General features: G+C 31.5%; 1 protein-coding gene across 1 annotated transcript; it reads left to right on the top strand.

The window, feature by feature from the left end:
- The first annotated feature begins 1,109 nt into the window (after positions 1 to 1,109).
- Positions 1,110 to 4,923, top strand: LOC111408579 (nucleotide-sugar uncharacterized transporter 3-like). The gene is made up of 5 exons (XM_023038324.1): positions 1,110 to 1,317; positions 3,169 to 3,245; positions 4,246 to 4,407; positions 4,488 to 4,621; positions 4,842 to 4,923. Exons 1-5 carry the CDS (start codon positions 1,179 to 1,181, stop codon positions 4,921 to 4,923), a joined length of 594 nt encoding a protein of 197 aa, XP_022894092.1. The 5' UTR covers positions 1,110 to 1,178.
- Positions 4,924 to 17,504: the final 12,581 nt, after the last annotated feature.

Raw genomic sequence — 17,504 nt, 5'->3', positions numbered from 1 at the left:
AAGTTGTTAATTTTTATTATGTTAAAAAAATTTAATCACTTTTTTGCATTTATGATTTTCAACGTAATCAAACACTAGCATTTGTTATTATAGGGTTTCTAGACTTGGAGAGTTACACTAACTATTTTTCCTATCGCGTCATAGTTTTCACAAGACCTTTCAACTTGACATCCTCGATACTGAACTTAAAAATTGGAACCTACGTTGCTCGTCCCTCTTGAATATCTAAGAGACCACTTCCAATGCTCACTAGCAGTAGGACTCGGATTAGATATAAACCTGTTTGGTGTACTAATTGAAAATATTAGGTCAAACCTAGTACACACATTCAAATTCATTAGAGAATTAGTGGCATTTGAATATATAGAGGGTGTTTGACACTCATTTTTAAGGAAAAATGAATTTTAAAATAATATATTGATGGAAAATGTGTGGATGAAAAGTTTTTGATTTACGTATAATAATATTTTAATGAATAATACGTGGTTGAAAAAAAGAGAGAAAAATGAATTTTGAGTAAAATAGGAATCAAACGGGACCATAATTACAGTCGTGCATACAAAATCTGGCGCTAATAATTCAGATCGCTTGATTACTTGTTCAAAAATTCAAGAACATAAAATAGAATGAATAATGCTACTTGTACTCAATAAGATTACATAATGATCTACATACAGATGAGATGTAAAATCATATTTCACCACATCATGTATATGTAAATTATTATATAAACCATTATATACATGTAACATAACCAAAATGAATTCCCCAATGATCAAACTACATAATCCAAAATCTGGCATTCCTAATTCGATCACTAGAATATTTAAATTTCATTTGTTCAAAAAATTCAAGTACGTGAAATTAAATTCTCCAGTAGATCAAACAGAATGGAATCAAATTCTGGCACTAATAATTCAGATCAGGGGATTACTTAATAAGGATACAAATTTCCCTTGTTCAAAAAGTTCAACCACATAAAATGGAATTCTGACAAAACAACGTGAATCCAAAATTTGGTGCTAATAATTTGGACAAAATAAAATATCCCAAGTGGACCCTCACTTTACAAGCACTTCCCTGTCTCATTATAAGTTTGCATTTTAAGCCTTTTTCTAGCCAGTCTACCAGTTCAAAAATTTCTCTATCACAACTCCACCTTTTCACTCTCTTTCCCCATGGTTTCCATGGAAGAATCCTCCAAGAATCTGCAGCTTCCGGTTTCTGATTCCACCGCTGGCGGCAAAGGTAGCAAGAAAAGCCCCACCATGACAAGGAAAGGTGCCTGTGCTGCCATTTCTTACATGGCTTGTGCTGGTTAGTTACAACTTTCTCTTCTTCTTCAGAACTACCAGTTTATGAAATGTCCTCTGTGTTCTTTTCCAGCTTAAATCTGTGTTTTCCAGCTTAAATTTGGGTTTTCATTTTATTGGTCATAAGTTTTTGTATGTGATATGTGGGTGTGTTAAGAGTTCCTGAAATTTGAAGTAATATTTATTTATTTCTTTCTTACTTTTTGTATCAGGATGACAGTAATACAGCACTTTTCTTCCAGATAATATTTGTCTCAGTATTATGTTATGTGTTACTTTTTATCACTGACAATTTCGTTATTAAAAATTATTGAAATGCATGTTTGGTCCCTAATCGATTGAGAAAGTAGAAGTGGGTGCTAACCTTTCAAAATAGGTGGAAAACCAGTCCTCACAGATGTTTATATTGATACTCCCTGCCTTTTCAATTAGAATCTTGCTACATGTACATCAGGATTACATAATGTCATATGACAGTTTACTATTTGTCAGTTTAAAATATATCCAATTTTTTTATTCAATCTTTTTTCACCATATGATATTATGTAATCCCTTACGTACAATTTTAATATACAAATAGCAAAATTATTTCAATTATTACATAAACATGCAAAAACAATTACAGCAAGAGTACTTTAATTTTCAAAATGTGACAGAGTAGAAATGTGATGAGACTAATAAAAAAAATTGAAGAAAATGTTACTTAATCAAGTCATACAAATAATAGGAAAAAAAAGAACCTTAATTTTCTTATTCAAAACCGAACACATAGAATACGGTTTAGCATTTTAGAGGAGGAAAAAATGATTTACTAATAGTATATTACGAAAGGATTGTAAATGAACTCATGAAAAAATTACAAACTTATAAACTATGACTTGCTCATTTGATGCATTTTCTCCTTCGTAAATCATCTCTATTTTATTAATCTAACACATTTATTTGTGTTCGTTTGTTAAATATTTATATATAAACTCGTTTTTATATATTTCATAATTTTATTTAGCCCCTGTTTGGTTTGACTAAAAAATAGATTTTTAGTAATTTTAATAGAAGTTGATGAAATATATTGTTGAAAAGTTGATAAAATTTGTAAGTCTCATAAAATAGGTGATTAAAAATGAGTTTGAAAATGGATTTTAAAAAATCGGAGCCGAGGCTTAAATAAAAATTACACATATTCACGACGATTATTGTTTTAGCTAAAAGCAATGCTCACATATAAATTTTAAGTATGAAAAGCGTTTTAAGAATGAGAAAAAAGAGGAAGAAGGACAATTTTAATATTCTTTAATAGTAATAATAAAAATAAAAAGATAAAATGATAAGTAAATATTTGGTATTTGCTGATTCGGAGAATTTGATGCCAAAAACAGACTTTGGGGAGGTTTTTGTAATTTTTGGAAAGAGAGGAGTGTATTTGTAGTTAGCTCTATGCTTTTTGTTTTTTTCCCCAATAAATCATATTTGAACTGAGTGTCATTGTCATTCATACTTGAGGCCTTGTTTCTCTACCTAACTTTTCATTCAATTTTATGCATGTTTTATCTGGTGAAACCCCATTTACCTTTCTCTTTGTGTTATGTGCCTATCAGTTTTTCTTTAAATTGTCTCAAATCAATTAACTTCTTTTTAGTTGTAAGGTCAAAGTTTACTAGAGATTTTAGTGGATATATCATGTACTGGATCTACTTAACATCCAGATTACCATTCCATGATTTTGAACATGTTAGAAACTAATTTGATACCGTCATTCATCTTGCTTATGCAATCGCATTCATCATAATTTTTGACAGTTTTCATAGGCTACTGTCATCTGCTGTTAAAACTTTCTCTTTTGTAATTTATTCTGCAGTTCTATTGGTAATATTCAACAAAGCAGCACTTTCTTCGTATAATTTTCCATGTGCAAACGTCATTACACTTTTTCAGGTAACTTTCGTGCATATGTATATCACACAGAGAATAGGCTGATGGTCACAATGTATGCATTTTTTTCCTGAATGCAAATACCACGGATAGACAGCATTAAAAAAATTTAATGGAAAAATGGGAAGAATTTCGGCAATAAAAGTGAAACGAGCCGGTTAAAGGTTCCTATAGAACCTCAAATTTTATTCTTGTGGTGATTTCAAAGTTTCGATTTCTGAAATTGAAATACAGCAAATGAGAGCTGCATAATAAAAATAAATATGAGATCAAGAATAACAAGCACTTAGAGATCTATATGAGGACCATCTTTGTGATTATTCTGTTCTTCATGAGTTTCATTCATTTTTTAGCATCAAAAACTTGTCTTGAGGCATATCTTATACAGGACATGCTATCTCTTTCTCGCGCAACTTCAAACAAACTCGCACGTCATAACACCAGCTCATACCAACACAGAGAGGCATATACAGACACACGACATCTTATTTAGTCTCCAAATGATATTCCTTCTTAGTTCAACTTCACTCTCTTCTTGGTGATCTGATCTCCTCCTTTAAGTTAGGAATAGTCTTCTTTTACGATTTTATATTGATGCATGGCCCTCTCCTTTTATTTTTTATTGTTATCCTACATGAATTCGTGATTGAAAGTTCCAAATGAGCCTCAATATCCTATGATGTACAAAACGTTGGGTCAAACAAAAGCTTAGGATTGGTACCAGTACTTTTTTGAAGCCATGTAAGGTCGGAGAAGATTGATGCTTAAAGTTCATTTCAGGATCTTAATGATTTAAGACGTATTGCCATATAATTTTAATATACAGTTTATTTGCATTGTATATTTTCATGTCCGGGTTTCATGTGGAATCCTCCAAGCTCCCGTACTTCTCCAGGAATTCGATTATAGCTGCTTATAGACAATTATTTGTCAGCTAAATTTTACTAAAAGAATTTTAGTGAAAGTTTTTGATTTCATTGATGAGGATCTTCTGCCGCTGTAGATGCTTTGTTCATGTTTGTTTCTCTACGCATTGAGATGTTGGAAGATTATTTCTTTCACATCCGATCAAACACTCGGCTTGACCAATCACCCGGCGAAACTTGTACCACTGAAGTCTATAATTCATACCCTTCCTTTGGCAATTTCATATTTGCTTTACATGGTAGGTACACCTTGGTTTACTGGCTCCTTTTGGTATCTTGCCTTTTCCTCCTCGATGTTATCTGTTTGTTTTTTTCACAGGTCATCTCAATGGAATCTATACGCGGGATCAATGTCCCTATGTACACGGCCCTTAGACGGACAACTGTTGCTTTTACAATGATGGTGGAGTATATTTTGCTGGGACAGAAACATTCGCAGTATGTTGTAGGCAGGTAAGAATTTCTTTTGCTGTCGCTTACAGTCCTTACTAAGTTTTGTTGGTGCAATTTTCACTCCCTATCATTATTAGACCTATGACCTATGATCATATGTCATTGTAGATTTTAAGGTTTTCAGAGGCAATAAATTATATGATTTTGCACTACATATGTTGTTGTTTCATGGATATAGTGTTTGGTTTTACTCGCAAAATGCTTACACGGGGTCCATCAGTGTAGGAACAATCTTTTTTCCTTCATATCTTTACTTTTCTCATCCACCACATAAAGAATTCCCAACATTTGATTTTTTATGATAATGATTTTGATTCTATTTCAGTTAAACATTGCGGGTCAATCTCTTGGTTTCTTGGGATCTGGCCTGTACGCATACTCTAAACTCAAAGGGAAGTAATGACCAAAATTTTGATTGAAAATAACGTTAACTATAGTCGAGGGCATCCCGTATTTTTGATAAGTTTGTTTGTGTTACTCAACTTGATTGAACGATCATATGATTATAGACTGCTACAAATACCATTAGAAAATTTTGAAGATGGGAATAAAGGAGATTCAAACTTCAAAGAGTAAATTATATTGAGATTATGGAGCTGTTGTAAGTTGTGGGAGATGCTAAATATTGAATGTGACATCTTGCAATATTTATTTAAGTGGTGAAGTAGTCCACCACTGGGTGGATGACCTTTTTATACATCTACTTCTTTTGAATATATATATTATCAAATGATACTACAAAGCCTCTTGTTAAGACCCTACAACTTGTAGGTTGTCGGGTGCTAGCTGTTAAGGGATACAATCCCACATCGAATAAAGATAAAAACATAAATCAACTTATAAGATTTTGGACTACTCCTCTTAATAAGATTGACTTTTTAAGATTGAACCCCAAACCTTAAAATGGTATCAGAGCCCATTAACCTCCAACGAATGACTCGATCCGATTAAAACTCAATAAATGAGCATATGAATTTCAAGATTGGTCTTGCTTAAATGAGCTATCATCTTGTGGGGGTATGTTAAATGATATAATCCCACATCGAATAAAGATGAAAATATAAACCAATTTATAAGATCTTTGACTACTTCTCTTAACAAAGTTGATCTTTTAAGATAGAATCGAAGTCTTAACACTAGCTTCATTGGTAAAAAAAAAAAAAATTCTTATATATTGGGTGGCCGTGGCCGCTCTAGCTCAAATGAATTCTTGGATCCGCCATTTGTATCCTTTCTGATTGGGAGCAAGAGGGGTAAGTTCAGGCAGTGAAAATTAATCCATAAAAATGGTTAAGAACTGTAAAAAAGGAGTCTACTTTTGATTATTTGTGGCTATAATGCTTGTAGTTAGTTTAGACAGTGAAAAGACCATGTCCCCCACAGGTGGCGAAATTAGAGCGAAAAAAGTCAAACTGAGGGAAGGATTTTCTTTCGCTTTTGGCATAGTGGGTCCAGTTTGCGCCCTCGACCCATCTACGAAATGCATAACTTCCCGGTTCATAAGTCAGGAGCAAGTGATTTTGGAAGCAGCAGATTGAGAGTTGGAGAAATTCAGAATACATAAAAATTCTCAGAGACAACTTGAATTTCATGCATGGTAAGAAAATTATTTGTTGTCTCCCCAAATTGAAAACTTATTATTGGCTAACTGCCATGCATGTTTGGTACATACCCAACACCCATATAACAAATTAGAATGTTATTCATAGTTAGCGATTGCTATAGTCATTCTTATGTGGTAGTTTGTTATTTAATGTATTAACTTGTTATTCGAGGTAACAAAAATTATCGAAAATTAATGTCTCAAATAATAAGCGGTAACATAAGGATAATTATTGCAGTCGTTGACTATAAATAACATTATTCAATAGTTTTTGTTCAACTCTAATTTGGTAGGGTTTTGTTACTATTCATCTATGAAAATTATGTACGTATAGATGAAAAGGTTGAACTTATTCCAATAAATTAAATTTTATACGAGATAATGAGAATCAAACTAGACAAAGGCACACTAAATGTTTGATTGATCTTTCTCAACCTAGACATCTATCACGTGAATTTTTGAAAGTTTAGGTTATTGATAAATAAAAATTAATATACCAAGTTAATAAATATTCTTAGTTAAAGTCTTGCGTGAAGCGACTTGTGAAACAATGTGCCGTGCCAAGCTTAGACAAATTTGTGAATAAAAAAAAAATGTTACATAAAATATTTTAAAAAATTTATACAATTAATGGGTTGGGGCTGGCCTGTACCCCCCTAAATTGCCACCTGGTGAGCGCTCGCTCAGTTGAGTCGTGAGTTGCACTCTTGGATCGAGAAATTCATGAATCGAAATCTTGATGCATATAGATACAAATGATCCAATAGGAGCAAGAATTTTCAAGAGCATTTTATTTTCGAATAGAAGAGGTGTTTACAAGTAGCGTTCGATCAATTATATAGATACTAATTGATATTCGATTGATTAGTTTGAGGATTTAAAATGCATTAAATTATAATCGTGCAAGGAAATTAGAGGTCCACTTGGCCCCTATTTCAATCGCTAAAGTTGTATATGAATGAAACAATTTTATGGAGAGAAAAGAAAAAGAGAGAGAGACCTAGGATCTGATGATGAAAGAAGAAAAATGAGAATGTGGTTGCACGCGGACTGGTCTTCTCAAATCATTAGTATATATAGTTTAATGGAGACACAAGGCCACGACTGGAGGATGACTCTTCAAAATCAAAGGGCCCTTTATTTTAGGTCTCCAAAAATATCATTAAAGATTAAAGAAAAGGGTTAGCAACCCCAAGAATATTGTCCCCCATTGCACCTTCAAGGCTCCCCTCCTTTGACGCCGGTGTCGCCGCCTCCTTTTCATTCAACCTTCGAAATTATCTTATGTTAAGTTATTATTCTATGTCCGCCCATTTGAAAATTAACAATTTTGATGATGTGAAAATAATATCGTTAATTTTTCAAACGATTCGAGGTGACAGATTGAAGACAACGTTAAAAGTTTAGTAATTGTTCAGAAAAATAATATTTTTTTGGAGAATATATAACACATGTTTGGTACCGATTAAAATCTAGATATTAAATTAATTCAAAGTCAATAATATATTTCAACCACATATTTTATAAGTCCCGCAACTTTTCAATCATATATTTCATCAACTTCTATCAAAATTTACTAAAAAATTGATTTTAATCTTCACCAAATAGAGGCATAGATAAAAAATAGAGAAAATTGTGACTCACATAGAAATGATTTTTAAAAATCTTTGACAAACAAGATGAAGTAAAAAATAAAATAAAATTATGTTTATTTGAATTTAATTTTGGTGAAAGTGCATGTTTTTAGAAAGGTAAAAGAATATCTTTTGTAGGTACACCAATGGAACCTTCTTTATAGACAATCCTTCGCTGACATTCTGCACTCGTGTTTCCAACTCACCCACACACTTTTCGTCCTCTCTCATCAACTTAGTTTACCAATCATGTTGAGTCGTGCCATGTCAAATCGAGTCAAGTTGAGCCGAATCAATTTACATTGGGTCGAGTTGGTTGCAATAAGGCTTGAACAACCTTCTTATTATTGTTATAAAAAATTTTCATTCAAATTTAATTTTTGGGGCTGGCCCACTCAGAACCTCAGTATTGATGCGATCTCAGATTAGTAATGTCGATAAAGATAAAGTTTGTTTTAATAGTTTAAATTTTAAATATAATGGTTCAACTTGTTATGTAGCTAAATATTCTGAATTGAAACTTTACTACTACTGGTTGATAAAAATTGCATTTTTATTAAAAAAATAAAAATAATTGAATCTAATCTCATAAAGGGGTATGTTTTAGACAAAAAAATAATGAAATAATCTTGTTTCTTCCAATATATCTTTAATTTTTAGATGAAATAAATCACATACGTGTAATACTAAAAAAGAAATTAGAAGAAATTATATACTAATTAATAAATTAATAAACATGTAATATTCAAAATTAAACTATTTACCTAAAACGAAACGAGATCTCAATTTCCCCTTCATGTATGGTTACCTAATGTTATGGAGGGACCTACTCCCATTTTGGTTGGGTTCTCCCAATAACTAAAAAATGTAGCATGCCTGAATCTAACTGTGGAATCATATATTGAAAATATAAGTATATATGGGAACTAGTGAATCAAGCACTAGTATTACTTGTTTAATGAACGTGAGACATCATGTACTCATATTTAAAAATGATATAAATAAGTAAATACAACAATTTAATCTCTGATTTGGCTCCTCTATCAAATACAAGCATGATCAAAATCTAGCTAGGTCAAATAAAATAATTTAACGTAAGACAGGTACAAGAAAAAAGGGATTTGTTAGGGTTATTTGGTAGAGAATATTTCAGGTGCATGCGCAAGACAAGGAAAAGTGTTTGATTTTTAATTAATATTTTGAGTAGAAGCTAAGCATGAGATCCCTAAAAGTCTCTTTCACATCATTCTCCTCACCTTCTTCTCCTTCTCATCCCGAGGCTAAACCCTACCTTTGTACATTCTTCTTCCTCTCAAATCCATTTGCTCCACTTCGTTGTACATAAATACGTATCTCGTTGTGATGATGAATACCTATATCCTAAGTTGAGAAAATTTTGAGACGACCCAAAAAGCACTTCATCATATAATTCTTTCTTCCTTTCTAGTGGTAACTTTGTTGCTTCTAGTTATAATCCTAGAGCATTCCAATGAGGCCCTTGATCATCATTTCAATGCATTTTATATGGTCCCTCATTTTTGTGATTGTATCATTGTAAAGGCATTTAGGTTTCACTTTGTCCTCATCTTTTAAACGATTATTCATAAAATTCATTTGTGTTATATATTATTTTTTATTATGAATATAAAAGTTAGATATTCTATAGGATTGAATGCTAAAAATTATTCTTTTTTTTGCCTAGTTTTTCATTTTTCTCGGATTTTTAAAAAAAATAATCATACACAAAAAGGGTCTTGATTTTACTCCATTCGCGGAATTAAAGTCATGACTTTTCATGATCCCACATCAAAATTGCCACCCCCAACCACCAACATAAGTTTCAACTACGCCTCTTACTAATCCACCCAAGTTCATGTCCCACTTAAGATGCCTTAGAATGATTCTTGGATTGTCTTTGTGTTGCAATGGGGGACCATATTTTTAGCATTCCTAATTCAATATATGTGCATAGCCCTTTATATTGAAGTTGAAAAAAAACATTCAAAACTTGAATATTGGTTGAAATGTCAAAAATTCACGAGTACTATACGATTGAGAGATGTGGTGATGCTGCCAAAGAAAGCGATGTTGGTGAGGTTCAATCCGAAGACGTATTTACAATGGTAGAAACTATATGGTAAATGACGATCTCAGATTGAGCCGCGCCAATATCACTTTCTATCATGGTTCCTATTGCAGTGCTCCATTCTCTCTTAAAACTACTCTTCATATTAATTTTGATATTCTTTATAGAAGAAACTGTTATCTTTCCTTTAGCCCAATTGCTTCCACAACTGTATAAGAAACATACTATTCCAAGTAGTATTTTATATTAGTTGCATATTAGATTTGATGGAATCATAGCTTCTCGGCTGAATTTACAGGTTGTTCTTTTCCAGTTAGTTCTTTACATGCATGTGCCAATATTGTAGTAATTCTAGTTAATTTCTGTGAATAAAGGTTTAATCTCTTATTTTGTGACATTATTTTCAGTTTTTTTTAAACATGATATTTGTAATGTTTTTGTGTGATGCTTGTAGATTTGGAGCAGTTTCTTATCTTGGCACCTGCATCCACTTTTTATTGAACTGTAAGATCTCTCTCATTATACTCTATTGTGCTTCTAACATTTAGATGAATGTTTTCTTTCTAGTTAGGAGTTGTTCAAGTATAAAGAAGAAATTCGGTGGAAAGTACATAAGAAACAAAAGCTAATGTTTACTCTAGATTGGGCTTGGCGAGTCTCAAACTAATTGTGAACATATTGGCCTGTTTGAAAAGTTGAACTAAACAACATTGGTAATATTTGTTGTTCAAAATCACGTAAATGGATGAATTAATTGGAGGGAAAAAAATGGCCTATGAGATCGCATAGGCATTATCGCAGGCCCATAATGCCTTCCCGAGAGTTTGAGGGCCACCGGGTTACAACCATGCGACCGCATGATTACAAAATGCGATCATTATGAGCTTTTTTACCCTTTTTGTTTAAAATTGGGGGCTTTTCAACCCAAGTTTGACACGATTTCGTGAAAACTTTTCAAGGCCTATAAATAGGTGATCAAAGTTCAAGAAAATGCCGTGAAAAAATCGTGTGAAAATTCATTTCTTGTTCATCCACCATAAATAGAATTTTTGTTTCTTCACATGCATCCTTTTTCACTTGTTCACTTTGAAGAAACACTTTTGCTTTTTAGTGTTCTTCATTAGGACTTGTTTAATCCTACAATCTATTTGTCAGAAATCCTTAAAAAGCGTTGGAAATGAGGCAAATAATGTTTGAGGACAGTGAGATTAATTTCATGTTCAAGTCTTCATTGATATAATTTATCTTCTTCCTCCTTGCTTGGTTTCCCTTTTTTGTTCTCCATTGTCATATTTTCCAACAATATTATCAAGCTGGAATGGGGGAAGCAGAGGCGAAGGTGAGTGCCGGGGGCGGGAGCTGGGCACCCCAGTTATAATTCATCCAATGCATTTCTGGAGGCATTACAAAATAAAAGTTACAATTGCAGTGTTTGTACTATTAATAGTAAACATGCTCATATAGCACGTTTGGAATTTAAGTTTTAAATAATTAATTCTCCTCCTTTTTGACAAAATAAAAATTTACCTTTTAGATGATATGATAATTTAATGTGGTCTCCGAGATTGCATTACTTTAATTGACTGAGGCAAAAAAAAAAATAAAAAAAAATGAGATAGACATTTTACATGTTGGGTTGTACTTAATTGTGTATTGAAGATTATCATAAGATTAAATTCATTTAAAGTGATTTAATAAAGAATTAAAGTTATTAGGCTTTAGGCATCTTAAATATGGTATCGGCCTAAATATTTGTAAAGACCAGATTCCTTTAGATTGTATTTCATTATTGATCGAAATCCATATGGAGATATATGTATAGGGTTATGGATCCCAATTCATACATGACTTCTCATTCTTTGTGTCATTCCATCAACACATAAATAATAAAATAAAGAGTATCAAGGAGAAAGATCTGGAACCCGCGATTAAGGATCAAGAACAGGCAATGAAGATCTAGAAGCAATAATCAAGAACGCCCAATTCAAGATTCAGAATTAAAATCCAGTAATCAAACTCATTCACCATGGATCAAGGTATGTTCTACACTTTTAATTCTCTTTATGATTTGATATGGAAGATCCTAGCAACAAATAAAGTAAAAGAAAATGGGTTTTCAAATACTTGAGATTCATAAAGTTTTTAAATTCTAACAAATGGTATCAAATCCAACTCCATATTAAACCAACAAGAATAAATAATGAATTTTAGGGTTGAAATTCATTTTCCTAAAATTCATTTTTTGAATTTCTTATTTTTGGAATGTGAATTTTTGTCCTAAATTTAAAATTTTTTAATTTTTTGGAAAATTTTTGGATCTAAAACATTTTCGCAGTGGCGGCAATGTCGCGTTTGGGCGTTGTGTCTTGAAATTTTGAGCAGCGTGGTGGCGCCGCATCACACAAAACTGGGTGCTGCTGCCTAGTGAAAGTACTACATAAGAAACAAAAACTAATGTCTACTCTAAAGGTTGAACCTCAACCTTGAGGGCCTTCACCGCCCCACCCCTAAAGCTTTGTGAGGGAGGTAAATTGAGGGATGTGCTCCCAACAGGTCAGGGAACAAGAGTTGCATATACACTGCGCCTACAAGGAGTCTAATTCCATATCTCAGGAATCGAATCCCCATACTGCGGCTGCCAGCAAGGCGTGAGATAAAACTAATGTCTACTCTAGATTGGGCTTGGTGAGTCTCAAAGTAATTGCAAACGAATTAGCTTGTTTGAAAAGTTAAACTGAACAACATTTATAATACAACAATTCTGTTTGTACAGAATTATTTTTACAGAATAGAACTAGAATCATTAAGAGGTCTGTGAATTGGGAGTTCTGTACCCGCAACTCGGTTCTTTATAATATTATTGAGCTAGAAGGGAGGAAGCAGAAGCGAGAGTGTGAGCAGAGGGTGGGAGTTGGGCACCCTATATAATTCAGTCAATGCATTCCTAGAGGCATTACAAAATAAAAGGAAGTTACAATTTTGTTTATTGTAGTGTCTTTACTATCCATAGTAATCATGCCCTTATATCGTGTTTAATTGGTATTTAAGTTTTAAATAAATTCTCCTCCTTTTTAACAAAATAAAATTTTAATTTTTAGATGATATGATGATTTAATGTGTTATTCAAGATTGCTGTACTTTATTTGGGTGGGGAAAAAAATGAGAGAGACAAAGATTAGGAGTTTCCTTCGGGTCAGAACTAGGTTTTGCATGTGGTTTTTGGTTTTACGTTAAGACTAGCATAAACCATTATGTTATCCACAATACCATATTTAATACTAACTCTTAATTAAATTTGAATATTCAACTATGTTAGATTTTGTGTTGGCTATTCTATTATCAAAAGGGTCAATTAGTAATTGTTCAAGAGTTTGGGGTCAATTTGTATATGTGTAAAAGTTGTGGACTAAGTTACAATTTTATCAAAGTATGTTAAGGTTTGAGTTGTGAAGTAAGGCAAGAAGTATCATCAAAGTTTCGCTAGCTGCTCGCTAAGTGATTGCTCGAGCGTTAAAAGCAGAGAGTCCTCAGCTAACTTTTTGCCACTGCTTCACTTGAGTGAAAACTTTCTACACTTTGATCTATTCATTCAATTCCACATCTTGTTGGTGCATTCACACAAAAACATCAAATCCACTATAATCAAACACCAAAAACTATTCTTTTAGAGCATCTGTTGAGATTTGAAGATCAGGGAAGGGGAGTTTTTAGGAATCCACAAAAGATAGACAAATTCAAGAGCCAAAAATTGGTGCAGGAGCATGCAATCCAGAAGGGCTTTGGAAAATTATAGTCAGGAGGTCAAAAAAACTTGTGTTGGTTGTATCTGGCGGATTGTAAGTTGAATTTTCGTTTATAATGGATTCATACTGGCTTGGGGTCGGAGTTTTTAATTTCGCAAGGGGTTTTCTCCATTATCAAATAAGTGTGTTATTTACTTTTTCTGTGTTTTGTTTATTTCCAGTAGTTCAACATAGGATAGTAAAGCACGTGAAATGATTTGGACAAATTAATAATTGTGACTTGTTGCATTTATTAATTAATTAGTGAAAATTCCGCTTAAACACCTATTCACCTCCTCTCTAGGTGTTACTTGGATCAAACTACATTATTTCAAACTCAATACACCCTCTTGGTTTGGATAGATTTTAAAATTAGTATAATAGAATAGATATTTTACATTGTAATATATTTAATTTCCTACTCAATTAGCCTCAGAAGATTTAAAATTTAGGCTCAAATATACCAGAAGTATTTATGATAATTTAGGCTTAATTATGGAGTTATGCATATGATACATAAGTTCATTTTGAAGGGTTTATACAAGTTTTATTATGTAATTAATTCAATACTATTTTATCTAGAATTGTAAATTGTTAGAGATGAGCTACTCTGAATAAGCCAAATTCTTTTTATTCAAATCCCTTAAATGTGCACATTTTTAATAAGATACGTGTTATATGTCCATGTAGTTAAGATTGGACTTGGGTTGGTAATTAGCTCATTAATCTTAAACTAGATAGTTTAAGACCTTTAAATCTTCAAGTGTTTGCATGTCCTTAAGCCTATCTTGTAACTACATTTTTTAGTTATAAGTAAAAAATGACTTATTATATGCTGTTATAATTTTTTTTTTTCTGTTTTTTGATGGATACATAATGTAACATCGCGTGCTTGTTTACTCTGTTAGGTATGTATTAAAATAGAATAAAAAATGTTTACTCTGTTAGGTTTGACGATCATAACATTATGTATGAATCCGAAACTTTCATTTGTCTGCAAATTTTATGTTTCTTACATGTGATTTGTCCTATAAGTTAAGAATTTAGTTCCTTTTTTCAAGTTATAAGAAATTCTAAAATGGTATTTTATTTGCGCTTATGCTATTAAATTGTTCATATTTTTCACTCTGTCTAAATTCTTGAATGATGCATTTACATGTTCTGTGAGAGATTTAATTCAATCATATATTTTGTAATTGATCATAGTTTCCCCAACAGAATTTTCTTTAACCAACTATTTTATCAATGGTAGTAAAACCATATAATCCTTAAATGAGGGTGTTTTTTTTTATCTGAACAGAACTCCTCAACTTTATTTTCGATAATTCTTGATACTTTTATTTACAATTTTCATTTTAACAAAAATTAATAGTAAATAAATTAACTTACTAGAACAATGGTCTAGATTAAATAAGTAGTAGAGGAATAAAATTTTTGGCACACTAATTTTGTGGACGGTTGGGGACGTCTCTATTTGTCATTCGTAAAGTAAATTACGAAGCACTTCAAGTAAGTAAATTTCACATTTTCTTCATTTGTAATTTACATTGTTAAATGTATAAACGTGTTACCTAAATTGTTACTATGCGAACATGTTATTTGATTGTTGCTTTTAATGTCATTAATGTTTCTCATGGCCTATTCATGTATGTAAATGCATCCAAAAGCATGTACATGTTTCAAGAAATAAAAAAGTTTCTAAATGTCAATATGACAACAAACATTTTTAAAAAAGATATATATCCCGAATATTTTTTAAAAGAGGTGCATGTCTATGCTATAAAACGCGTGAAGATTTAATGAGTTCCAAATGACAATAGCTCACAGTATTTTGATTGATTAGACAATACATTTGGTAAGCTCACAATGTTAATATCAAAGTTTTTAATAAATGAAAGAAAAAAAAAAGGATACATATTGGAGAGAGCTATTTATTTCAAAGTAATGCATACATATGATAAACATACATCATGTGCCTATAGTTTTCTTACTAGACGTTGGCTCATTCCAAGCTATCTCTCTTGCATTTTTTTAGATAATGAAGACAAGATAATTCGAAATGGTTAATTGTAATGGGACAAGCTTAGTACTAATATGTTTAAAAATTTACTTCATTTTAAAATAAAGTTAACCTTAATTTAATTATCTTATATTTTTATTACAAAATTTTATTAAATTCTTTTTCGTCAATGAAAGACATTAATGTTTATTATGTTAAAGAAGAATTTATTTTTTTTCGTATTTATTTTAATCTAGGTATTTAAATCTGGAGTTTTACACTCAACGAGAGAGGCTTATTTGATGATGCTGGTAAAATAGTAATAACTTATAATTAATTTTAAAAATAAATTAAATAGTATGTAAAATGTAATCACACCTACTCGCGTCTTTATTCGGTGGAGTGATGTATACTTGTGGTATATCTTTTATTCCGTCCACAGGAATATCTAATGGCACTAACTTTATTTTTTATTTCTATGATTATTTTCTTGCTGGTGACTTTGACCAATTAAAGAGAGCGTAGCTCTTAATAAAAAGAAGGAAAAATCCGTCATTTTTATATGAAAAGGTAAAATAACCGGTGCCGCGTTCATTATTAATGGGGGGCCGCAATGCCCTGAATGTCGCACCGTGGCGCCCACACTCTGTTACTCCCTTGTTTTTTGGCGCTTTGGTGCCACTCGTCTCGCTTTTGCTTTGCCTATTTTGCCCTCGTATCCACACGTCTTTTCCATCCATGTCATTAATTTCAATTAATGATCATTCTTCATATCCTTCGCCATTTCAATAAACCTATAAAACAACATTAATAAACACATTAAAAACGTTTCATACTCATAAAATCTAATTTACAATCAAGTTAAAATTGGCTTAAACTTGCTAGTAAAACACACTTATCAATAACAATTACATATTTTGATAGTAGTTTTCTTGAATGCATGGGAGGTTGGAATATATAATACATTTATAGCAATTGTGTTTATGTTATACCCAATGAATAAGCAAAATGATTAAAAAAAATTTGATATATTTCTTAAACTTTTGAAAAATAGTAATTAGATTATAACCAATAAATAAGTAAAAGGATGTAATTGAGTATAAAAAATATTGTATTACATGTTTCTTGTTATTATGAACCACCTCTTTCAAAAACTACTCCATCCCTTGCAAAATAACACATTTATTCCAAAAAATTGAACCCAAAAAATACTCTCAATATTCTTTTCAATATTTCCACAATTATTAATAATCAATCAATAATTGAACCTCGCCAAAATATTTTGAGAATGACTGAATAAGCCCATCATTTTTCTCAATTTATGTGACAAAATATCGTCATTCTAAGTTGTATGCTAATTTTTATATATTGTCAATCTAAATATCGTCAATTTATGCTAATTTTTATATATTGTGAGTTGAAAATTATTGTCTAATTTTAATGAATAATGCTATTCATAATCAACGACTACATTACGTGGCAACTTATTATTTAATGCATTAATTTTCTATAATTTTTTTTATTTCAAATAATAAGGGGAATGTATTTAATTGGGACTTTTGAAAATTTTGATGGACTTTTTTAAGTGATGACTTTTGTGGATTTTGTGGTTCTTTTAAAAATTTGTATGGAATTAGTGAAAATCTTTCATAAACTTCTATGAATTCTCATTTTAAGATTTTTATACACTTTTGTGGAATTCAAAAAACTTTTGAAATTTTTCATTTGAAATAGAATTCACATGGATCTGGTGTTAAATTTTCACATATGAGTTGTTAG

This window comes from Olea europaea, chromosome 13 (assembly GCF_002742605.1).
Source record: "Olea europaea var. sylvestris chromosome 13, O_europaea_v1, whole genome shotgun sequence".
NCBI lineage: Eukaryota > Viridiplantae > Streptophyta > Magnoliopsida > Lamiales > Oleaceae > Olea > Olea europaea.
This window is presented reverse-complemented; position numbering and strand designations above follow the sequence as displayed.